Raw genomic sequence first — 24,946 nt, forward strand, 5'->3', positions numbered from 1 at the left:
TGGTCCCATCGCATCATGGCAAATAGATGGGGAAACAGTGGAAACAGTGACAGACTTTATTTTGGGGGGCTTCAAAATCACTGCAGATGGTGACTGCAGCCATGAAATTAAAAGACGCTTACTCCTTGAAAGAAAAGTTATGACCAACCTAGACAACATATTAAAAAGCAGACATTACTTTGCCAACAAAGGTCAAAGCTATGGTTTTTCCAGTAGTCACGTATGGATGTGAGAGTTGGACTATAAAGAAAGTTGAGCACCGAAGAATTGATGCTTTTGAACTGCGGTGTTTGAGAAGACTCTTGAGAGTCCCTTGGACTGCAAGATCCAACCAGTTCACCCTAAAGGAAATCAAGCTTGAACATTCATTGGAAGGACTGATGCCGAAGCTGAGACTCTAATACTTTGGATACCTGATGCAAAGAGCTGACTCATTTGAAAAGACCCTGATGCTGGGAAAGATTGAAGGTGGAAGGAGAAGGGGATGACAGAGGATGAGATGGTTGGATGGCATCACCGATTCAATTGACATGAGCTTGAGTAAACTCCGGGAGTTGGTGATGGACAGGGAAGCCTGGCATGCTGCAGTCCATGGGGTCACAAATAGTCGGACACGACTGAGCGACTGAACTGAACTGAAGAAACAAAAGCAAACTCATATACACAAAGAATAGACTTGTAGTTAACAAGAGGGAGAGGGGGTCACGGAGGGATGGACAGGGAGTTTGGGATTAGCAGATGTAAACTATTATATATAGGATAAACAAAAAGATCCTACTGCCTAGCACAGGGAACTATATTGAATATCCTGTGATAAACCATAATGGAAGAGAGTATGAACAAGAATCACTGAACTTTGCTATACAGCAGAAATTAACATAACATTGTAAATCAGCTATACTTCAGTAAAATATATTTTTTAAAATGTGTCTTTAAAGGTATTACTGATATATATGTTATATAATAACATACGGCTTTGCAGATAGCGCTAGTGGTAAAGAACCTGCCAGCCAATGCAGGAGATGTAAGAGATGTGGGTTTGATCCCTGGGTGGGTAAGATACCCTGAAAGAGGGCATGGCAACCCACTCCAGTATTCTTGCCTACGGAATCCCATGGACTGAAGTGTATATCACTTGTACATTATATGTACCTGTGTAATATCCATTTTCCTGGCATAACAGTACTAACTCTAGGCAGCACTGTGAGGAAGGCTGTTTGTCCTTCCCTAGCTTCCCTCCCAAGGAGCCCTGCTCAGCGCTCTCCTCTCCTCTAGAACCAGCCCGTCAGATGCTCAGGGCCTGCCATCCCCAGATGCTCAGGGCTGGCGGACTCTACTGCTTCTTAGTCACACCCACTAATCTTAACATCCAAAGGGAGTAATTCATTCATCAGTTCTGCTCCCAACAAAAGATACTTTCATTTCAGCAAGGGTTCTGATTCTTTTTCAGGAGACAATGCCTTATTCCAAGATGACTTCAAGAGTATGATTCTAGTCATCTTTCTGAAATGCATACCAGCAGGATATCTTGCCTCTCAAATCACATCCAATAGACAAAAACTCATTTTTTAACACCATTTCCTCACACTTAGAACAGGGGTTCAGGAGTTACCTGGTCAAAAAGAATGACAAATGTCTGCTACCCCTGTTTTTACTACTCACCCTCCTCTTTACACACCCCTCTCTTCCTAGAGAGAAATCAGGGTGATCTGCTGTTGTTTAGTCATGAAGACATGTCCGACTCTTTGCAACCCCATGGACTGTAGCCCTCCAAGCTCCTCTGTCCATGGGATTTCTCAGGCAAGAATACTGGAGCGGGTTGCCATTTCTTTCTCCAGGGGATCTTCCCGACTCAGGGATAAAACCCTTGTCTCTTGCATTGCAGGTGGATTCTTTACCACTGAGCCACCAAGGAAGCCCAGGGTGGTCTGGAGACAGTGTAATTGACATCCTTTGCTTTTTGACTGCCTGCTTTCCTTTCCTGAAAACCATTGCCACCGCCATGAAGTTTCAGGAGCTGCCAGCTGCCCACTGTCTTGGAGTCCTGGTGGACATGGGTCCAGGCTGGCACTGTGACATACTACACCGCACTGGATACAGTGGCTGGGCCAGGGAGAGAACACGGGACCCCAGAGAACCCATCACAGTTTTCCAAATTGGAGTGAAAGGATAACTAGATCTTTCCTTCAGATTGTAAACTGATTGTTTACAATTTACTTCAGATTGTTGCTGGCCTCCAAGCAACCGAGTTCCCCACCTCATGGAGAAAGAGAATGTGGTCCAACATACATGCACATCCTGAAATAAGAGAAAGTGGGCAGAGAAAGTAAGTCTTGCAGGGCTTGGAGTCCCCCAGTCCATTCAGCACTTCCTTTCCATGGTTTGGTGGTTGGCTTCTGGATTAAACAAGTTTGATTTGGATCTTTGTGACTTAAAACCAAAGGGACTGGATACAGCCATTATCAAAATAATATTCTTCTTATATTACAACTACCTAACCTAGAAGGAATGGCTTCCCAGGTGGCACAGGGGTAAAGAATCTGCCTACCAGTGCAAGAGACACAAGAGACAAGGGTTCGATCCCTGGGCCAGAAAGATCCCCCCGAGTAGGAAATGGCAACCCACTCCAGTATTCTTGCCTGGAAAATTCCATGGAAAGAAGACTACAATCCGTGGGGTCACAAAGAGTCAGATACAACTGAGAACACACAATATAGAAGGAGCTATATGAGGTTTACCCTCTTCGCCTGTTTTTTGTTTAATTCTCCCCTGTATCTTTATAGATAGAATGGGAGCAATTACTGCCATCTGAATGAGGTCTCTGCTTCAACTGGCCCCACACTGAGTTTCATATCTACTTGTTCATGTCATGGTAACTTTTAGAGGATTTAATTGATTTTGACACTAAACTTCTACAGTACAAAAGGCAGAGACCAATGTACTCCAAACAGATTTTTTTCATGTTTTTTTTCAATTAACTTTGATTAATCTATTAAGTCAAAAGAAGACAGAAATGTGTGCTTGGAGTAAATAATGCCTGTAATTCACAGACCCACTCTTGAGTCTCAAGTTACAAATGAGATACTGAAAATGTTCAAGAGGGATTACATAACTGGACCAAAGTGGCTTACTTATTAGAGTAACTACCAACCTCAAAATTCTACAAAGGATGAAAATACTGAGCTTATTTCTTCCCTAATACCTACACAAATGAATACACTATTTTAGATGATCTTTCTGTCCATCTGCCATTAATCAATTACCTTATCTCCATCTTTAAAGTGCTTAGAGGAGAAAACATATTAAAAAATACTTTAATTTAAACTTAACAGAAATCCATCAAGATTTTGCCAAATTATTTCACAAATGACTTCTACACAAAGTCTGTCCTCTGAATGTGATAAGATCATACCCAGGAATACAACACCCTTAAGCCACAGGCTGATAGACCAAACAGATTCTATATATGAGGATACTGAAGAGAATTCTTTTTTGTTGGTTTATTTTGGGTTTTAAGGTTTTTTTTCTTTCTTTAAACAGTCTGGTCCCTGACGGGGGCCTCTCCACCACCCCTCTCCAGTTTGGCTACAGTTCTGAACGTCACTCGATTTTGAGCAGCTCCACCTTGAACACCAAGGTTGCCCCACCTGGAATCTATGGGGGAGCTCCCCGATCTCCATACCCCAGCTCTGATGGGATCACCAGCTTCCGCTTTTCCCCCCACACATCCCTAGCAGCCCCTGGTCCCAGCCCTTGATGACCTGGCCTGTGCCCAAGGAGAAGACAAAGGGCTGGTTCTGGGGCAGACTGCTGTCAAACTCTGTTCCATCTTCCAGCTTCCCCGTGTAGGGCATGTGCAAGACGTCCCCTTTGTGCAATTTGATGGGACAGTGGTCTACCCATTTCTAGATCCGACCTGCAGCTTCCGTTTGCCCTCGGCCCCTGTGGCCATGACCAGGGCGCTCAGGCAGAAGGACAGTACTGTCAAGACCCAGCTCAGCCTCATTTCTCTCCTCACTGCGCCCCCGGAGTCAGAGAATTCTTTTTAAATGAAGGCTATAAAATTCAAACAGCTCCTTCTCAGGTACTTTAATATGAGGACTCTTACTTTGGAAATGGCTGTTATTTCAAGTCACAGAGCCTTCTAAAGTAAATTATCATATATACCAATAAAGGCACAACAGAAGTTGATGTAGTACTTATTTAAACATTAGCATTTTATATTCCTATGATGCAATTTCTTCCAAGAAAAAGAATGTCTATTATGTCCACAATTTAAAAGTAAAAAATGACAAATTACAAAGTTTTTAGGAAATCTCATTTATTTAATTAGCAATAAACCCACACAGAAATTATTTCCAAATTATACAACACAACAGAAAAAGCACAATTATGTAAAATAAAATATATAGTATGAATATGACTAATGAACAGAAAATGTTTTTAGTTGCTTCAAGTAAAACAAAACTTTCAGTGTGATCCTGTGACTGAAATAAAAACCTTAAGAAGAAATAGTTTTAAAATACTGAGGAGGAAGTTCTCTGGTGCTCTAGTGGCTGGGATTTGGTGCTTTCACTGCCAGGGCCCAGGTTCAATCCCTGGTTGAGGAACTGAGGTCCCACAAGCCACAAAGTGTGGACAAAAAAAAATAATAATAATTGATGAATCTGAATTTCTACTTTCCCCCAAATAATGGCAGTGCTACCTGAGCAGAAAAACTGACCAAATACTAGTTAAAAATAAACTGTCTGTCCGCCGACAAATGCAGGCTTTTTAAATTGAAATATAGTTAAATAGCAGCATTGTATTAGTTCCAGGTGTGCAGCAAAGGGACTCATTTATACATATTTTTTCAGTTTATTTTCCATTATCAGTTATCACAAGATAGTAAATATTGTCCTCCATGTTTAGTGAATCCGTGTTCCGTATCTATTTTATGCAAACTAACTTCTTCTCTGTTAATCACACGCTCCTAATTTCTCTCGCCCCTTTCCTTTCCCCTTCGGCAACCAGAGGTTTGTTCCTTCTGTCTTTGTGCCTGTTCTGGTGGTCAAATGCTCTGCCACTGGGCTATACCTCCATGTCTGTTTCTGCTCTGTGTATAGATTCATTTGCACTATCTTTTAGATTCCATATATAAAATATTATATAATATTTATCTTTCTCTTCCTGACTTACTTCACTTAGTATGATATTCTCTAGGTCCATCCATGTTGCTAGAAATGGCAATATTCCATTCTCTTTTAGGACTGAGTATATACCCACATATATATATACGTATACCACATCTTAAACCAATCACCTGTTGATGGGCATCTGGGGTGTTTTCATGTCTTTGGCTCTTGTAAACAGTGCTGCTATGAACGCTGGGGAATTAAGAGTTTTCATCTTTTCCAGATATAAGCCTAGGAGTTGGATTGCTGGATCATACGGTAACTCTATTTTTACTTTTAAGGACCTCCGCACTGTGTTACATGGCTTCCCTGATGGTTCAGGAAGAACCCCCCTGCCAGTGCAGGAGACGCGGCTTCAGTCCCCAGATGGAGAAGATTCCTGGAGAAGGAAATGACAACCCACTCCTTCCTGCCTGGAAAATCCTACGGACAGGGGAGCCTGGTGGGCTACAGTCCACGGGGTCATTAAAGAGTCAGACACGAGTTAGAAACGAAGCAACAACAACATGCTGTCTTACATAGTGGCTGCCCCAATTTACATTCCCACTAACAGCAAATGCACAGTCTTGAAGAGTCAGAACCTTGATGCTACTAGTTTTTCTAAAACAAATAAAGGGACAGCTTAATTAAAAGCATAAACTGAAGAGTAACTGAGTGCTTACCTAGTCTGATGTTCTGCGCTCGCTCATGGAGTTGATTTACTAATGCTTTCATCTGTTCGTAGTTTTCCTAAAACAGAAGCAAGGAAAAAGAGGGAGAGTATTATAGGAAACCAATAAAATTTTTTTTTTTTTTTTTTTTTTTACCATAATGAGGGTTAAGGAGCACAGCATTAGATGCCAACCATATGTAGCCTCCACACTGGGCCACTTCTGTACTGAGCCAACCTCAACATACAAAAAAGATTAGTTTGTGCCTCTCTGTCTTTGCTCCATGTCTTCTGCACTACCACGACCCCTCTCTGGTCCTTCAATATAAATCTCAACCTCTATTTATTTATTTATCTATTTATTTATTGGCCACCACTCGAGGCATGTGGAATCTTAGTTCCCTGATGAGAGATGAAAACCTGTGCCCCTGGCAGTGGAAACTCAGAGTCTTAACCACTGGACTGCCAGAGAAGTCCCTCAGCATCCCCTTTTAAAGCCTAATTCATATGCCATCTCATCTCCAACTTCATTTTTGGCTACTCCCACTCATTTTAAACACTTCCTTCCTTACCCGTCTATTGAGCTTACCTCTATTTGTTTTACTTTGTTCGGGAATTCTAACCCCTTGAGGGTTAGAATGCCATCTTCTTTTTCTGTCCTATCAAATACTATTGTGAGGAGACACCAACCAATTCAGAAATACTTGCTTTCACATTTATTGACAATTTACCCTTAAAAACAAAGCCCAGGGGAAAAAGGATCCTATTTTATGTTTTAAAAGGATCAGAAGGAAATTCGCTGGTGGTCCAATAGTTAGGATTCCAGGCTTTCACTGCCCTGCCAAGGGCATGGATTCAATCCCTGGTTGAGGAGCTAGGATCCCACAAACCATGAGACATCCCCAAAAACTAGAAAAATAAAAGCAAAATAAAATAATCCCAGCCTCCTTTTCCGGACAAGTGTGGCCATGTGACTAAATTCTAACCAATGAGTTCGAAGCAAAAGTTGTCAGCTGTGACCTCCAGGAAGGCTCCTTAAAAAAGAGGACAAGCAGGTGAGGGTGTCTTTTTGCCTATTCACCCTTTCTCCTCCCCTGCACATGGGACTCAGACCTCACAGCTGGACCTTAGTAGCCTTAAGGTAGACTGTACTACTTGTTTAAAATTCATCCTTCCCTCCCACCCTTGCCAAGGTTCACTGTGAGATTATACTTTCCTACCCCACAATCTCTGAATCTGTCCACATTATGTGATTTGACAAGTGGAATATAGGCAAAGTGCCAGTGTACCAGCTGCCAGCAGAGGCTTTAAGAGGGACAAGGTATTTCCTCACTCTTTCCTCTTGTGCCCCAGGCTTCCATAATGAGAGGAGCATCCCACAGCAGCCCCTGCCCCTTCATTCTGGGTCCTGGAATAAGACACAAGTAGAGCAGGGACTTCCCTGGTAGTCTAGTGGTTAAGAATTTGCCTTTCAAAGCAGGGGATGTGGGTGCGATCTTTGGTTGGGGAGGTGAGATCCCACATGCCACATGACAATTATCCCAGAACACAGCAGTGAAGACACAATGAAGACACAGTGAAGCCAAAATTTTAAAAAAGAAAAGAAACAGTGTGGACCTGAATCTAATACAGTCCTAGAGCAGAATTGCCACCACCGACCCAAGTGTGAAAACTAAATACTTGTTCTTTTGAACACTAAAATCTTGGGATTGGTTGCTACTCAGCATTACTGAAGTAAAATCTAGCTAATACAGATCATGAGATGACCTTGAGAAGAGGAGGCAAAGTAGCAAGAGCTAATAATTCTCGAGGGTTTAGTATACTTCAGGCATTGTCACTAACTGTCTTGATAAATGAAACATACACCTAATCATTAATGCCACAACACAGCTGAGGCACAGAGAAGTAAGTAATTAGTCCCAAGATCACTCAGCTAACAAGTAGTAGAATCAGAATTTTAAACCAAAGCTCACTAGCTCTAGAATCTTGTTCTTAAAGCACAATGCTTCTTCTGCCCACTGAACGGGCCACTGTTAACATTTCCTCCAGGATTTCCCCCGCTGTGGAAAAATGTTCCTTGTTTACTTTTAAATATATATGAAATACTAAACCAGTGTTTTTTCCACCATAGCACAATTACTTCCCTATTCTAATTACTAGCTCACAGACTAAACCAGAACATAAAACATTTTACACAAAGAAAGAAATTATAATCTCGGGCTCACACTCCCTAACCCCTGACTAGCAGCCGCTATCAAATACATCAGCCCAGACCTGACTTCAAAAAGACGGCAGACCAATAAGCTCCAGGAGCTCATTCTCTCACAGAGACATCACAGAACAACCCTGAACCGGCTAAAGTAACCTTACAGGAGCTCTGGAGAACACTTGGAGGTCTACAGCGACCAAGAGAACACACCACGAAGAAGTCATATTCGATACAGTGGGAAACCCATTCCCTACCCTGCTGCTCCACCGATTATTCTACCATGATCACAACATCATGCCACTTCTCTACTTAAATATCTTAGCAAACAGACTGCAAAGTGAAATCAAAACATGGCTCCTACACATGGCTTCCCTCTTCTACCTGGCCGCATAAGCAATCCCATCCACCCCATGAATTCCACACCAGGACTTCCAAGTTCTCACTTCCACTAACTGCTTTCATAACCTAGAACCCATGTTCTCATGACTTCTTTTGGTTGTATAGGCCCATTCTCCACCCTGAACCTGGACAGTTCTTAACCCATTCAAGAGCCAACTTGCTCATTACTTCTTATCTTTCTGCAATCACTTTCTAGACTTTAGACACCCCTCATCACAATGCACTGCTTTCTTGTCTGTCTCCCTGACAAAAATATGACTCCATTCCTGCACATCTATTCTAAGTACCTAAATAGTGGCTTCCCTGATAGTTCAGTTGATAATCTGCCTGCAATGCAGGAGACTCCGGTTCAATTCCTGGGTCCGGAAGATCCGCTGGAGAAGGGATAGGCTACCCACTCCAGTATTCTTGGGCTTCCCATATGGCGCAACTGGTAAAAAAAATCCACCTGCAATGAGGGAGACCTGGGTTGGATCCCTGGGTCGGGAAGATCCCCTGGAGAAGGGAAAGGCTACCCACTCCAGTATTCTGGCCTGGAGAATTTCATGTACTGCATAGTCCATGCAGTGGCAAAGATTGGGACACAACTGAGCGACTTTCACTTTCACTTTCAAAGAAAGCCTATATCACAATAACCATTTAATGTTTCTGAAAGAAACATTCTCTCTTGATCCCAGGAAATCTAAAAACTTCTGGAAGTCTCTCACTGGATATTGTTTCTGCCTCAGTCTGCTGATTTTCTTTCAACCTATTTGCTTTTCCAAAGGGAAGAATTATTTAATATGTTTTATCTGGGAACTTCCCTGGTGGTCCAGAGGTTAAGAATCTGCCTGCCAATGCAAGGGACACAGGTTTGATCCCTGGTCCAGGAAGATTTCACATGCTACTAAGCCCGTGTGCCACAACGACTGAAGCCCACAGGCCCAGAGCCTGTGCTCTGCAAAAAGAGAAGCCACCGCAAGGAGAAGCCCACACACTCCAACTAAAGAAAGCCCACTAGCAGCAAGAAAGCCTCAGCACCGCCAAAAATAAACAAATTTATTAAAAATAAATAAATAAAATATATCTCCTGAAAGTTATCTGTACAACTTAATCTGTACAGGCTTAGAAACCATGGGATAGACTGAAAACTTCCAGCTGATATTTCATAAACCAGGAGTTGATTTTGTGACCTATGGCACCTCCAACTTCCAAGAAAAGCTATTTAAATACAAGTATTTCCCATTAGCATAACCAACTATTTCAAATCTAGTAACCACAGAGCAGGGTTAGCTGTGTTAGGCCAGTGGTTCCCAAAGCTAGCTGCCTCCAAGGCCTTTGCCCCTCCTCACCCCCAACCTTATTAACCATGCAAACATCAGGACCCCACCCTGGAAGACCAAAAAGGCCCAGGGTGAGGCTTAAGGCTACTGTAATTCGAACAAGCTCCCGGAGAACCACCGGCTTTGAAAACCACTGATTTTAAAGATACAAAGGACAGTGCCAGTGCTAAAAGTGAACTAAAATGTATCTGATTTGCTTTCTTTTTTCAAACTTCACCACCTCCTAGTGCGTCCCAGAATCATGACTGCGGATCCAGAGCAAAGAGGAGCTACTGATAAAAGGAGCCTACCCGCTATGCTCCCCAGTCCGGCCAACAGCTTGTCCCGTCGGTGAAGAGGAATCACTGACCCGGGCCGCTCACCTACCCTACCTGGTAGATGGCAGAGCTGGAGTCCGGTGGGGTGCCCAGGGAAGCCACGGAGTCCCCATGATAGGAACGCAGCGCTGGGGCAGCGGCGCGGGCGCAGGGCCGCAGGGCTAATCTCAGAGCGGCCCACATGGCAGCGGGCACAGAGGCAGGAAGCTGCGTGAGACCGGCCCGCGCCGATTCGGGGCCAAAGCTTTCCCGGCCAACTCGCCCCTTAGGGATGCACCTCGACCCAGATCCCTGCTGTCCCAACTCGCCTGAAACCTCCGGGATTCTCCGGCCAGCTTCGGCACGTGTGGGCGAAAGCCGCCCGTGATTGGTCGGTGTTGAGCATCACGCCCCCCGAACTCAGCCAATGAGAGACAGAGATGCAGCCTCGCGAGGCCTGACCCCGAGCCCCTGAGCATTGCGAATCCCTGCGCGGAGATGAGGTGCTGCGGCTGAGTTTCTTTGATTGTCTAGGTGCTTCTACGTGCCGTTTTCTTCTTCCCTACTGCTAGAAAGGGTATTCCGGGACTTGAAAAAGCTTATTCTTATATGAGAGCTGGAAACCGAATAGGCTTGTTAAACTGTCCTAAGAACTTAAACTTTTTAAAGGAGATAACCGTCCATTCAACAAATATTTCTTCAAATTCCCCATTCAGGCGCTCTTTTGGAGCTGGGGATACACTGGAGAATGTCCTCTTTTATAAAGCGGAGAGAACATAAACAGTAAATGTAAAAATTCTAGTAGTGATAAAGTACATCTTAGATGTACGATTATAACGTACTACTAAAACCTAGCCTGTAACAAGTCAGCTCGGTTCAGTAGCTCAGTTGTGTCTGACTCTTTGTGACCCTGTGGACAGAAGCACGCCAGGCTTCCCTGTCCATCACCAACTCCCAGAGCTTGTTCAAACTCATGTTCAGTGAGTCGGTGATGCCATCCAACCATCTCATCCTCTGTCGTCCCCTTCTCCTGCCTTCAATCTTTCCCAGCACCAGGGTCTTTGCAAATAAGTCAGTTCTTTGCATCAGGTGGCCAAAGTATTGGAGTTTCAGCTTCAGCATGTCTTTCTAATGAATATTCAGGACTGATTTCCTTTAGGATGGACTGGTTGGATCTCCTTGCAGTCCAAGGGACTCTCAAGAGTCTTCTCTAACACCACAGTTCAAAAGCATCAGTTCTTCAGCACTCGGCTTTCTTTAAGGTCCAACTCTCACATCCATACATGACTACTGGAAAAACCATAGCTTTGACTGGATGGACCTTTGTTGGCAAAGTAAGGCAAAGTTGTCTATAACAGATCTGAGTGAAAAAGTGAAAAAGCTTGCTTAAAACTCAATGATAGGGCCTACATGGGATCTCATTGTTAAAAATGGCTCACAAATAAAATATAAAGTCACAGTGACCCATGAAACTGACCACATTGCTCAAGTGACATCCTGTTTTGGCCGCTGGCACTCTTTGCCAAGACTAAGTGACCACCCTACCATTGAACACCTTCGGCTTTCTCAAGGCTACCAACTGCCAAACTCCAGCTGCAGAATAAAGATAAACTAACCACCCCTGAGGGGACCCACTTTCCCGCCAGGAGGGTATAAGAGGGACCCACCAGAAGGGAAGAGGCTGGTTCTTCTCAAGGGCCAGTGACTCTCTCGTTTCCCTTTAATAAACTTCCTTTTCTTTGCCTGGCTGGCCAGCTCATTCTCTTTCTCAGTACTTGCCTTACATTCAGCATTCAAAAAATTAAGATCATGGTATCCAGTCCCATCACTTCATGGCAAATAAATGGGGAAAAAATGGAAACAGTGACAGATTTCATTTTCTTGGGCTCTAAAATCACTGTGGATGTTGACTGAAGCCATGAAATTAAAAGATGCTTGCTCCTTGGAAGAAAAGATATGACAAACCTAGACAGCATATTAAAAAGCAGAGCCATCACTTTGCTGACAAAGGTCCATCTAGTCAAAACTGGTTTTTCCAATAGTCATGTACAGATGTGAAAGTTGGACCATAAAGAAGACTGAGCACCAAAGAACTTTCCAACTGTGGTGTTGGAGAACACTCTTGGGAGTCCCTTGGACAGCAAGGAGATCAAACCAGTTAATCCTAAAGGAAATCAACCTGAGTATTCATTGGAAGGACTGATACTGAAGCTCCAATACTTTGGCCACCTGATGTGAAGAGCTGACTCATTGGAAAAGACCTGATGCTGTGAAAGATTGAGGGCAGGAGGAGAAGGGGGAAAACAGAGGATGAGATGGTTTGATGGCATCACTGACTCAATGGACATGAGTTTGAGCAAACTCCAGGAAACAAAGGACAGGGAAGCCTGGAATGCTGCAGTCCATGGGGTCACAAAGAGTCAGACACAACTGAGTGACTGAGAAACAACAAACAATCTGAGCTTCCTCACAATTTCTCACACACTGGACAATGAGAAAAAAAATTATCTTACTTAGTCCACTTAGTCTTAGATTTGAGATAATTTTTGTATACAGTTAGCTTCATTCTTTGGTATGTGGATATCCAGTTTCCCCAACATCTTTTGTTGTAAAGACTGTCCATTCTCCATTAAATAGTCTTGGCACGCTTGTCAGAAATTAATTCATACGCAGTGGTTTATCTCTGACTTTGTATTATATTCTAGGTCCTGTATGTCTGTCTTTTATGTTAAAACCATGATTTTTTTTTTTTTACTGTAGTTTTGTAGTAAGTTTTGAAATCATTAAACCTAAGTCTTCTAGCTTTATTCTTGTTCAAGATTTTTTTGACTATCTGGGATCCCTTAGATTCCATATTAACTTTAGAGGTATTTTCTATTTCTGTCAAAATTTTAAAATCTCAGAATTTTGATAGGATCTGCACTGAATCTATTGATCACACTGGGTAGCAATGACATCTTAACAGTATTAAAGTCTGCCAATCTATGAAAATGGGATGTTTCCATTTATTTATGTCTTCTTTAATCTCTTTCATCACTGTTTTTTAGTTTTCATTGTGCAAGTCTTTCACCTCCTTGGTTAATTTCTATTTGTTCTATTTGGTTATTTTTGAGGCTGCTGTAAATGGTTACTTTTGTACACAAAATTTCCTTTTCAGTTTGTATATTATTAGCACATAGAAATGCAACTGAGTTTTAAATATTTGGTTGCATCCTGTCAGTTGTGGCACATGGGACCTTCCCTGTGGCATGTGGGATCTTTTGTCCCAGTGTGCAGGGGCTCTTGGGCTCTTGTGGTGCGTGAGCTTCTTTAGTTGCTGCACACAGGCTCCATAGTAGTTGCAAGCGTGGGCTTAAGTTGCCCCCAGAGCACGTGGGGTCTTAGTTCCCTGACCAGGAGTCAAATTCGTACTCCCTGCAGTGGAAGCACAGAGTCCTAACCACTGGACTGCCAGGGAATTCCCTAATGAGAAAATATTAGAAGGATGGGAAAACAATGTTCTAAAGAGATAAGATACTCTTCTACCCTTTAAATTTATTAAATAAATGAGAAGGTAGCAAATGTTTCCCAGCAGCATTAAATTTTACTTAAAATTTTACTTTATATTGTTTATCTTCTAATAGGTGAGTTTCATTTATTTATTTATTTGACAGCACCAGGTTCTAGTTGCAGCACACAGGATCTTCTGTCTTCGTTAGGGCACACAGGATTTTTGGTTGTTGTATGTGGGATCTAGCTCCCTGACCAGGGATGGAACCCAAGCCCCTACAGTGGGAGCTAGGAGTCTTGGCCACTAGATCACCAGGGAAGTCCCAATAACTGAGTTTCTAAGTCTGTTTTCTAAGAACAAATAGCATTCCTATATATATATATATATATATATATATATATATAGGAATGCTTGCTTTAATAAAAAAGGCTTGCTTTAATAGCTCGAAAGGCTAGGTAAGACTGAATGGACGTATAGAAAACACATTTCTTAATATTTTTTTTTTTTTTTGGCCTTGCCACATGGCCTCAGCAGTGAACTTTCACAGAGTCACAACCCTGGACTGCCAGGGAATCCCCATTTGCTAAAATCTTAATTGCAATACAAAAATCAACTGTTAGAATCTCTAAGTTCCAGCAATAAACATACAAATAAAAATAGGCATTTAAAAATACCATTTATAAACACGTCAAAGAACATCAAGTAGTTAGAAAAATAAATCTAGGTTTTTAAACAGGAGAAATAAAAACGTGTCTACCAAAAGATTTATCCAAGACTATTTACAGCAGCTTTATTCAAGAGGCAAAATTCAGAAACAATCAGTAGGAAAATGGATAGACAATTATGGTATATTCATATGTGGTACAGGCGTAAAATGGAATACAACTTAGCAACAACAGGGAGCTACTAACACATGACAAAATTAATGAGTCCCAAAAACATGTTGAGCAAAAGTAACCAGATACAAAGGAATACATAATATAAAGTTCAAGATCAGGCGAAAGTAATCCTGGTGGGTGGCAGTGGGGAAGGGCTTAAAGGAACTTCCCGGGAGGATGAAAATATTCTCTCTGTGGGGCGCTTACACAGGTGTATACATTGTCAGTATTCAAACTGAATACTTAAGATCTATGTACTTCATTAAATGCAAATGATGACCCAAAAATGCTCATTGGACAAAACTGTTAATTCAAAATTATGAAGTCAAAGGAGGACTCAGATTTTGTGACTTAATTTTGCACATTTGTTAGTCTGAAGCATCGACTTTTGGCCTTCTGTGCTTTGTGACCAAGAAAGTCACTTCTAAAAAGGAAAAGACACTTGGCTCCAGTAGAAGTAAAAATTGAGAATATCTCCCCCAGCACACACAAAGGGGAAACAAAAATATGAGGAGAGATAAGGGGTGAGGAGGGGTGAGTAGAAAATAGCAGAGAAAAGATAACTTAGGGAACCACTAAAGGAGATTTAAAAATCTGATTTATGAGAATTTCAGATAGTAGAATGGTGAAAATGAAAGAGAGAAATTATCAAAGTAATAACGCAGGAACATTTGCTAGAAGGGAAGTAAATGAGTTTCCATATTAAAGAGGCCCATGACACGAATGTGGGGGCAGGAAGGGATGGGGGCGGCACAGCATCGTGCACAATGGTGGTGGTACAGTTGCTAAGTTATCTGACTCTTTTAGGAAAGGACCGTAGCCCACTAGGCTCCTCTGCCCATGGGATTCTCCAGGCAAGGATACTGGAATGGGTAGCCATTTCCTTCTCTAGATCTTTCTGACCCAGTCACTGAACCCAAGTCTCCTGCTTGGAAGGCAGATTCTGTACCACTGAGCCACAGGGAAGCCCACTGTGCCGAGTACCAGGGTCAGAAAACATGTAAACAGAGGTCCACATTCAAAGGATGGGGAATCAGAACGGCAGCAGACTTTTTTAAACACTGAAGACCAGAATATAATCAGAGGATGATTTTGAAATGAAGCAGAAATTATTTTCGAATTATTCAAGAATCCCACACACAACCCAACTGAGAGACTGGAAAAAGGAAACTCTCAGACAGGTAAAGTCTCAAGTTACAAAATCATCCACACATCCTTCCGCAGTAAATAAGGGAAGATATACCTCTCCAAATCAAGAAAAACAATGACATGGGCTCCAGAAATAGGGAGTCCAAACCAGAAAAGAAGGGTAGGGGATTCACAAGAGAAGGCCCAGCATGGCAACTGTGCTGCACATGGAGACCTGTGAAGACTCAGTCAAGATGAAAGCAGGAAGGAAGATTTCCATAAGTTTTCCAGGAGCGGGGTGGTAGTGGGGTGAGAAGAGAAGGGGGAAGAAGAAAGAAAGAATTTATCTGACAACTTGACCATGTCGAAAAGTATAAATTTATATATAAAGTATAAACAGGCCTGCTGGAGGGTATGGAAGGTTAAGCTACAGGTTCAAAAACAAACCCAAAGCAAATGAAAAAGTGAAACAATTCTTAACTCCAAGAAAAACAAAGAGCTGTACCAGAAAGGAAATGTCATCTTAGTTTATTAGGTGGTAGAGCAGTGAATAATTACAATACAATACAAATACTGAATATGAAAACCCAAATTGTGATTAACATATTGGGAGAAAGCAGGAAAAGAGTGGGGAGGAGTTTTAAGAAAACAAAAAATCCTTTTATACCAGACAAAAAGTATAAAAGTCTGGTCAGACAATGTCAGAAGTCTAGGTTTATATCCATAACTGAAGTTTCCCATTTGCCTTTCTCTCCAGAAAAAGAAAAGAGTAAAAGAGATTGAGTTCTTTTATCTAAAATTTCATTGCATGAGGAGCAAATCAAAAAGTAAGCAACTTTTCATATGTCCCAAATGTGGGGAAAGTCTATTCTTTATTCTTGCAAAATCAAAATAATATCCTCCATAGCATAAATGAAAGAAAAAATTAACTTCCAATTATACTATATTTTTGTGGAAGTATAAACTGTACTTCTAAGACTATTTTTCGTTCACTAACACATTAATATCTTTATTGTCATTTGAAAAAAAGGACACAACAAATAATATAAAATAACTTTTATTTACATAATTTACATCTACAGAATATAACTGCTTTCTTTAGAACAAGAAAATTTACAATGACAGATATTGCTTTTTGTCAAAGACTTCGTCAAGCAAGATAGTATACATGGTGACCTATATTTCAAAAAACATGGTGGTAAGCAGTGGATATTCATATTTTTATCTGTGCCTCAATCATTTACCAACAATTAGGCTTTTAAGTCATCATGTTGATCACTTGCTAAGATAAAAGTGATCAGGAGGAAAAGTCAAGAAAAAAATAAAGACCTTTAATCATATCTCTTTGAAAATTTATAAAATACAAATTCTTCGCATGATCTTTATATGAGTCAGACTAAACACAGGAGTGAACAAGTTTTTCCCCTTTATAACGTAAAGACACTGATTTTCTTTCTCTAAGAGTAGTTTTAAGGATATAACTGTAGGAGAATTTAGCTGACTTGATTCTCTAATGCAATGAATGCCCAAAGATAAAATTATCCTTTATACAGTAAGAAGTTACATCTTCCACAAAATTAACTCATTGTAGATGAACAAGAGACAGATGTTAACAAATTTAAAGTGATAGTAAACAAGGGATAAAATCATAGTTTAGCTATGACAACCTAACACCTAAACTAACATGAACTAAAAAAACCTTTTCAGAATATGAGACTTTTAAAATTTATAAAAATGGCATTTAAAATAGCAATGTGATTACAACCATGATTTTTGTAACATATTAATCACATGAAATAAATAAATGCATATCTGTAGAGAATTTCCTTATAAATCCTCATTTATGACAAAAAAGTTTAAACTGTAAATTTCACTATAAGGCAATGAATAAGAAATGTTCTAATATCAATTGTTTTAATAAATTAGGATTACTGTTATACTTGCCAAGCCAAATCCACTTTTACTAGTGAACCTGAAAACTGGTCACCATTTTTTTCAATCTACAAACATAATTAGACATTAAAATATCTTCCCAACTGAAATACTGATTTCATAATGCTATCAAGAGTTTTAATTGTTAGGCACAACTCATAATTCCAGTGACAAATATCTCACAGGCAATGACATGAGCACCTTAAAGTAAGGAAACTACTGTCTAACACAGGGTCAGACTAAAGACCCAATCCATCTACGCTCGTCATGTGAGTGTCGTCTGTGGCTGTTTTCATACTTAAATGGCAGAGTTGAGTAGTTACCACAGAGGGCATCTGGCCCACAAATTCGAAAATATTTTTGCAGAAAATGTTTCTGATTCCTGATCCAAGGTATTATTAACCCAGAGGGCTTTTCATATAAAAGAATAAATCTGTTTTTTTCAGAAGTTTAATTTGAACCCCAGAGATTTGCTTGGGTGATAAAGGAATTACCTATGTAAATCACAAAATTTAAACCCAACCCATAAATTCATATTGATGATAATCACTGACTTAATAAAGGCTTATTGTTATCTTATTTTCTGTTTTTAACATCTCAATTATGTTCTGTCCATAAAGACCTACATACTTAGGTTCTTAAGGAGAGTTTAATAGGGGAAAGAAAACTAACAAGAGATTGTTTTTTAAAAAAGGAATGTGTGTATGTGAGCATATGTTTATGTAATGGAGACTAGTTTTGTATGGAAATTTGCCTCATAAATAAGGTTAAGGTTTTCTTTTTCCCATACAAATCCTGAGATTATCTAAGAAATAAGAAAAACAAAAAATTCACAGTACAAAGTCAATATACTGAACTATGAGAAAAAAATGTATTCAAACATATATACTATCCAAATACTTTAGTTATAACACTTTAAATATCTTTAAAATTAAAGCGGGAAAGGAGACAAACATGAATTTGTTAATGCCTTCTTTACCCATAATCTCAGGGGTAAAAAATTAAAACTAAATCTTCTTTTAAATAAAAAATTTAAAAATAAATAAGCTTTTTGATGTTTTATCTTTATAAATAGTAAGTTTAAATACTAGTTCTTCAATTAGGACTAATGTTACATCAATATGAATTAGAAAAATACACATTTTTCAGTCAAATAGATGATAATAGAAAAGTTTTTAACAGTTACCATACTAAACTGGAGTTTCACAATTTCCTTTCATATATTTAGAGGCAAATGAAAAGGCTTTCACCATACTAAAAAACCAAAACAAAAAAAACACCCAAACCCCAAAAAATCCTAAAACAAAAACAAAAAACCCTAAGCCAACATAAAAAAACCTTCACAAAAGGTTCTCTAAACGTTAAATACAATCCACTTCCAAATACATCAGCACTGTGATTTACAGACATCATCCACAACATTCGAAGATGTTCACGTGTGTTCAATACAGAAAGTCAAAATGTAAACAAGACCTGTTATTTCTGGCTGAGAAAGCAGTCTTAACTGGTTGATATTTCCAGAATGCTGAGCCAACCAGAATGAAAAGGACCCCAGCAATGTTTTTCACTGATTATAAAAGCTTCAAATCAAGCTGAATAAATACTCAAAATCAACCTAAAGAAAAACTGCCAGTGATGCTTCTTTCTAAATACTGCTTTGCTGACATAACTGATTATGGAAATCCTAGACTTAAAAAAAAAATTTTAAAGGCGATTTTCTATTCCGGTTCATCCACTTCAATAAAGATATCATTAAAGAAATATTCAGAGACTGTGGTTGGCTCCTCTTCAGGTACCCGGTTTTGGCCACCTTTACATTCTCCTTTCGGTAAGGGACGATTAGAAGAAACCTAAAAAGATAATAAAAGTAAGTATGCAATATAACATTTATATTGATAGTGGTAGTCTAAATTGATACCTGTTTGAAAAGCAATATAGCAATAAGTACTCACTCACTCAGTCTCTCAGCAATGTATGACTCTGCGACCCCACGGACTGTAGCCCACCAGGCTCCATCGTCCATGAAATTTTCCAGGCCAGAATATTGGAGTGGGTTGCCATTTCCTACTCAGGGGATCTTCCTGACCCAGGAATAGAACCTGTGTCTCCTGCACTGGCAGGCAGATTCTTTACCACTATAAGAGCTTTAAATATGTTTATACTCACTGACCCAATAATTTAATTTCTGTGATGTTATATTAAGGAAATAACCCTAAACATAGTAAGAGATCAGCTTTGCAGCATTACTTATAATAAAATTAAAATCAGCAAATATACTAGACACAACTAGATTAACTGTAGTGTACACGTTTATTACTTCATTCAAATTTCTGTGAAAAAAATTAATAATATAGAAAATATACTATTAAATCTAAATGAAAACATTTTAATGACCAAAACAGGACCCATGAAACAGAACAGTACATAAGGAAATATCACAAATCAAAGCAATTCTATCAAAAATTAGCATACTTATAAATCTGGAAAAATTAAGATGGCATGGTATTGGCACAGGAACAGACATGAATATCAACAAAATAGAAGACTAGAAATATCCCTAACACATATGAATGGAAATTCAGTATCTGATAAAACTGATATTTCCCAAAAAACTGAGAAAAGGTGGATAATCCAATAAATAATATTGGACAACTGTATAACTATCTCACAAAAACGAAATCAGACCTATTATACTTCACCATTACAAGTTCTAGATGGATCAATAAACTTAATCATAAAAACATTTTAAAAAATTGACCACAGAGGCTTCCCTGGTGGCTCAGTGGTAAAGAATCCACAGGCTCAACCCCTGGTCCAGGAAGACCCTACGTGCCGCGGGACAACCAAGCCTGCACGCCGCAACCATGAGCCCACGCACCAGGACGGCTGAAGCCGCGCCCTCTAAGCCCGTGCGGGCACCGAGGGCTGGCCCAAGGAGAAGCCCGCACTCCACCACCAGAGAGCGGCCCCCGTCGCCGTAACGAGAGAAAACCCTATGCAGCAACGAAGATCCAGCCTAGCCAAAAACAAAATCAATTTTTAAAAAATCTACTGTAAAATACCATAGGAAAATGGTTTATAATCTTAGGGTGGGGGAGAGAGTGTGAAGGAAGGACATGAAAGCCACAAACCACAGCAGACTGACAGATTCATGTCCATAAAAATAAAAAATATCTCACGGCACAAACCACCATATACAAAATCAAAAGATAATGCCACAGAGGGACAAAAAACTGCAACCTATTATCACATTAAATCTATGAAGAAGACAAAAAATGAACATTAATAATATACTTCTGTGAGGGAAAAGGCTCTCTCATCCATTGCTGCTAAGAACTGAAACTGATATAATCCCTACGGAGAATAATCAGGCAATGTCTGTCAAAAGAATAATCATTCCTTTAGACCAGCAATTCTATTTCTAGGAATTTAACCTATAAATGTGAAAAATGGCCTACTTATAAATGAGTTGTTATAATTAGGAATAACCTAAATGCCTATGTGCGAGACCAGTATCACTCTATGGTACACCCAAACAATGGAGTATTACATAATCATTAAAAACAATGAGGGACCTTATTGCTGAAAAAAAGGGAAAATTTATGTCCACACAAAAAGTTGCACGCAGAAGTTCACAGCTTTATTTATAATAACAAACTCTGAAAACCACCTAGACGTCCTTTGGTGGCTAAATGGATAAACAAAGCTGGCATATCCATATTATGAAATACTATCCAGCAGTAAAAAGGAACAAACTATTGATACATAAAACCATCTGGATGACTCACTACTGAAAAGACACCAATCCCAAATACATGATTCCATTTATAAAACATTCTTGGGGTGACACACTTTTTAAAAAAGGAATACACAATTATTTTACTTACTTATTTAGCTGCAGCCAGTCTTAGTTACGGCACACAGGATCTTCAGATGCAGCATGAGAACTCTTAACTGTGCCCTGCGGGACCCAGTCCCCGACCAGGGATCGCACCAGGGCCCCCCAGCATTGGAAGCACAGAGTCCCAGCCACTGGACCACCAGGCAAGTCCCAGAAAGACACATTTACTGCAAACCAGGATGCCAGAAAATAGAGACGGTGGGGGTGGCCGGGAAGTGGGCGTGTCTGTAACAGGGCTAAACGAAAGGCCCCTCCAGTGACAGAACTGTTCTGTCTCTCGACTGTCATAACGTCACTATGGTGGTTGTGATACTGGAGGAGAGTTTCATTAAGATGTTCCCACTGGGGATAACTGCGTGAAGGGTAGATGGGATCCCTCCGTATAGTTGTTTATAACTGCATGTTAAAACTCCATGATAATCTATAATTATCTCAAAATAAAAAGTTAGTAATTCAATTTTTTTTTTAAACAGAGCAAAGGACTTCCCTGATGGTCCAGTGGCTGGGACTCTGTGCTCCCAATGCAGGGGCCCAGGTCCAATTCCTGGTCAGGGAATTAGTTCCTACATGCTGCAACTAAGAGTTTGCATGCTACAACTAAAGATCCCGCATGCTGCAACAAAGATCTGGTGCAGCCAAATACATAAATAAAAATAAATTTTTTTTTTTAAAAAAGAGAGAGAGCAAGAGAGAGGAAGCCTTTTATCTACTGTTTTGTAATGTCTCCAAGTCACACTGCTACACAAGAAAAGAGAAGAAGAGGTGATATGCCATTATTTATATAAAAAAAGAAGAAAAATGTTTATATTTGTATACATTAAAATGTCTCTGGAAAAGTAAACCAAAATCTGATAATACCACATACCTGCAGAAGGGATGAATTACAAAGCTAAAGGACAGATGTGGGAACTATTTTACTATAAACTCTCTTTTGTAGGTTATGCATTTTAAAACAGGTGGAATATGTTAGTAAAAAAAAAACAAAGTAGCAATTTGAGGATAATATTTAGATTAAATGCTTGCCTCACCCTATACACCAAAGTCAATAACCATGACTAAAGTTAAAGTTTTAAAACTGATTATTCAAAATTTTATACCTCTGGAGAAAAACTTTTAATCATAAAAGTAATTTAATAACTTACCAAGAAATGAGTAATAGATTTAACTAAACATTTAAAAGTTTGTGTAACAAAATTTTAAAAAGTAAATAAACTTGGAAAAAATACTTGTAGTAAAGAGTTAAAAGGTATGTGGCTTATTTACATGCGTGTAAAGATCTCATACAAAAGAAAACTACTGAGATTCCAAAAGCTATAAATCAGCAAAAAACAAAACAAAACAAAAGCAATTTAAAAAGAGACAGGAACAGAATCTAGTAAATATATGGGGGGAAAAAACCAACTCACTAATAACTGAAAAAATGCAAATTTTAAAATTGAAATGACAGGAGTTCCCTGGTGGTCCAGTGGTTAAGAATCTGCCCGCCAATGCAGGGGACATGGGTTCAATCCCTGGTCTGGGAAGATCCTAAATGCTTTGGGGCAACTAAGCCCATGTGTCACAACTACCGAGTCAACGCTCTGGAGCCCAGGTTCCACAACAAGAGGAGCCCACACACAGCAACCAGGGAGTAGGCCCTGGTTGCCTCCAAGAGAAAGCTCTCACACTGCAGCAAGACCCAGCAGAGCCGGAAATAAATAAATAAATGAGTTTTAGAAAATGAAATTACATTTCCACTCCTCCACCAGTATATTAAATAAGAAAAACAAGTGTATTTTGAAGAGTAACATCTCAGGCTGGTAAGGATGTGGCCAAACTGGCACTGTTACACTTGGTAATTACTATGCTCCAAAGTAATTTGGCAACAATAATAAAGACTCATAAAATTCTGGTCTCAGAATATAATTGTAGCAAATAATACAAAATACTTTTAGAATGTTAAACATGTTCTTTACAAAAATACTCTTTCCTTTGAGGATCCATGCTATCCAATAATAGTCACCAGCCTTTTCTTTGTTGAGATAAGTTGCCCCAATATTCTTCCAAAGTATTTGATATAAGTTCCCAGATTTTTCTGCCCTAGTACTTGCTTTAGAATGCACAGAAATGAAACATGCAAGCAAATTTTAATTTAACTGTTCCTTGAATTCCTGTAGGTGTCAGGACATTTCTCCTCAAGGAAATAAAATGCAAGCACTGCTTTATTTTGCTTCCACAAAAGGAGCCAAAAGGTCAGAAGGATCTTTGCAGTAAAGGACTGGCAATTAAGTGTTCATTTATGGTTATTTCAATGGCTCTGTACTAAACTAGCTATAACTTTCTAATTCAGCACCTTATCTTCTTCCAATAAGTAGGGGAGGATAGGGAGGAGATGGATTGGAGTTGCTCTGCAATAATTTCTGACATCCAGATGAAGAAAGCAATTACCATGTCTTTCCTAGTTGAATCTGATAACCAATCCATTCTATACAAATAAATAAAGAACAGTTATCACATACCTGAGTTGCTGAACTATCATTATTCGTAGGTTGAGTATTGTCAATAACACTTCGAGATGGAACATCAGAGGACTCTTGAGTTTTTTTCTGGCTTACACTAGGCAGATTAGATCTTTTCAAATTTTGTCTTGATACAGGTATAACAGGTTTTAGGCGTTTCTTACTATGAACCTGCGTAGGTTCATCAGAGTCCAAGCTATTCTTTGAACATATTAAAGACAAAAATCCCAGGGGTCTTCTGCCAGGTCTAGAAATGCAAATGTAAAGATATTCAAGAATATCCAGAAAGACACATTCTTTTATTTTTTTTAAAGTCACTAAATTTTTCATAGGCAGATTATTATAGTAAAGAAACTAAAAGCAGGAATGTACAAAATTTTGTAGGACAACATCAATACCTGTATAATTAAACTTTTTTCTTTTGCCCTGCTGCCCAGCCATTGGGATCTTAGTTCCTGCACCAGGGATCAAACTCACGCTCCCTACATTGGAAGTTTGGAGTCTTAACCACTGGACTGCCAGGGAAGTCCCAGAAAGACACACTCTTAATACCAACTTCTTTCCATGAATGCTAAACTGGCACATGTGATACCACATGAGTGGCACATCTTCGAAGTGCTGATACCATTAGGTATTGAAAATCACTATGCCATGACATATACTTGTGACGAAGGTCAAAGCTTTCTCTAGAGTAGTACTTATCAAGCTTAGAAGTGCATACAAATCGCCTGGGGAGCTTATTAAAACGAGGATTCCAACTGAGTTGATGAGGAGTGGGGCCTGAGTTCTGTATTTCTATTGAGTTCTCAAATGATGTCCCTGCTACTGGTCCCAGGACCACATTTTGAGTAGGAAGACTCCAGAGTAGGGGTCAGCAAGCTATGATCTACATGCCAAATGCAGTCCACCAACCAATTCTATAATTAAGTTTATTGCAACAGAGCATGCTTACTTGTTTATGTATCTATGATTATATAATCACAATATACTATATAATGCTCTATAGAACCCTTGTTCTAAAACACTGCTTCTCAACTGGTTTAACCCAAACTCCCATGACTATTTTAAGC

The 24,946-nt window shown here is 39.7% G+C and overlaps 2 protein-coding genes and 1 pseudogene across 5 annotated transcripts in view; all 3 read right to left on the minus strand.

Moving 5' to 3' along the window:
• MCCC2 (methylcrotonyl-CoA carboxylase subunit 2) overlaps positions 1-10,411 on the minus strand; it is an 82,485-nt gene extending 72,074 nt beyond the window's left edge. For 2 of the 3 annotated variants that reach the window (XM_061129588.1, XM_061129587.1), the window contains exons 1-2: positions 10,125-10,411; positions 5,837-5,903 (exon numbers count right to left, since the gene is read on the minus strand). In XM_061129588.1, coding sequence (XP_060985571.1) covers positions 5,837-5,903; positions 10,125-10,253 — 196 coding nt within the window. In that variant the 5' untranslated portion in view covers positions 10,254-10,411. Of the gene's footprint in view, positions 1-5,836; positions 5,904-10,043 lie in introns of all 3 variants that reach the window. The other variant, XM_061129589.1, reaches the window with a different exon arrangement.
• Positions 2,965-4,161, minus strand: LOC133046541 (peptidyl-prolyl cis-trans isomerase FKBP2-like; annotated as a pseudogene).
• Positions 10,412-14,313: 3,902 nt separating the features above from the next.
• BDP1 (B double prime 1, subunit of RNA polymerase III transcription initiation factor IIIB) overlaps positions 14,314-24,946 on the minus strand; it is an 80,513-nt gene continuing 69,880 nt past the window's right edge. For both annotated transcript variants that reach the window (XM_061129592.1, XM_061129591.1), the window contains exons 38-39: positions 23,877-24,123; positions 14,314-19,327 (exon numbers count right to left, since the gene is read on the minus strand). In XM_061129592.1, the coding sequence (XP_060985575.1) occupies positions 19,196-19,327; positions 23,877-24,123 (379 nt within the window). In that variant the 3' untranslated portion in view covers positions 14,314-19,195. The remainder of the gene's footprint in view (positions 19,328-23,876; positions 24,124-24,946) is intronic.

Source organism: Dama dama, chromosome 25, assembly GCF_033118175.1.
Source record: "Dama dama isolate Ldn47 chromosome 25, ASM3311817v1, whole genome shotgun sequence".
NCBI classification, from domain to species: domain Eukaryota; kingdom Metazoa; phylum Chordata; class Mammalia; order Artiodactyla; family Cervidae; genus Dama; species Dama dama.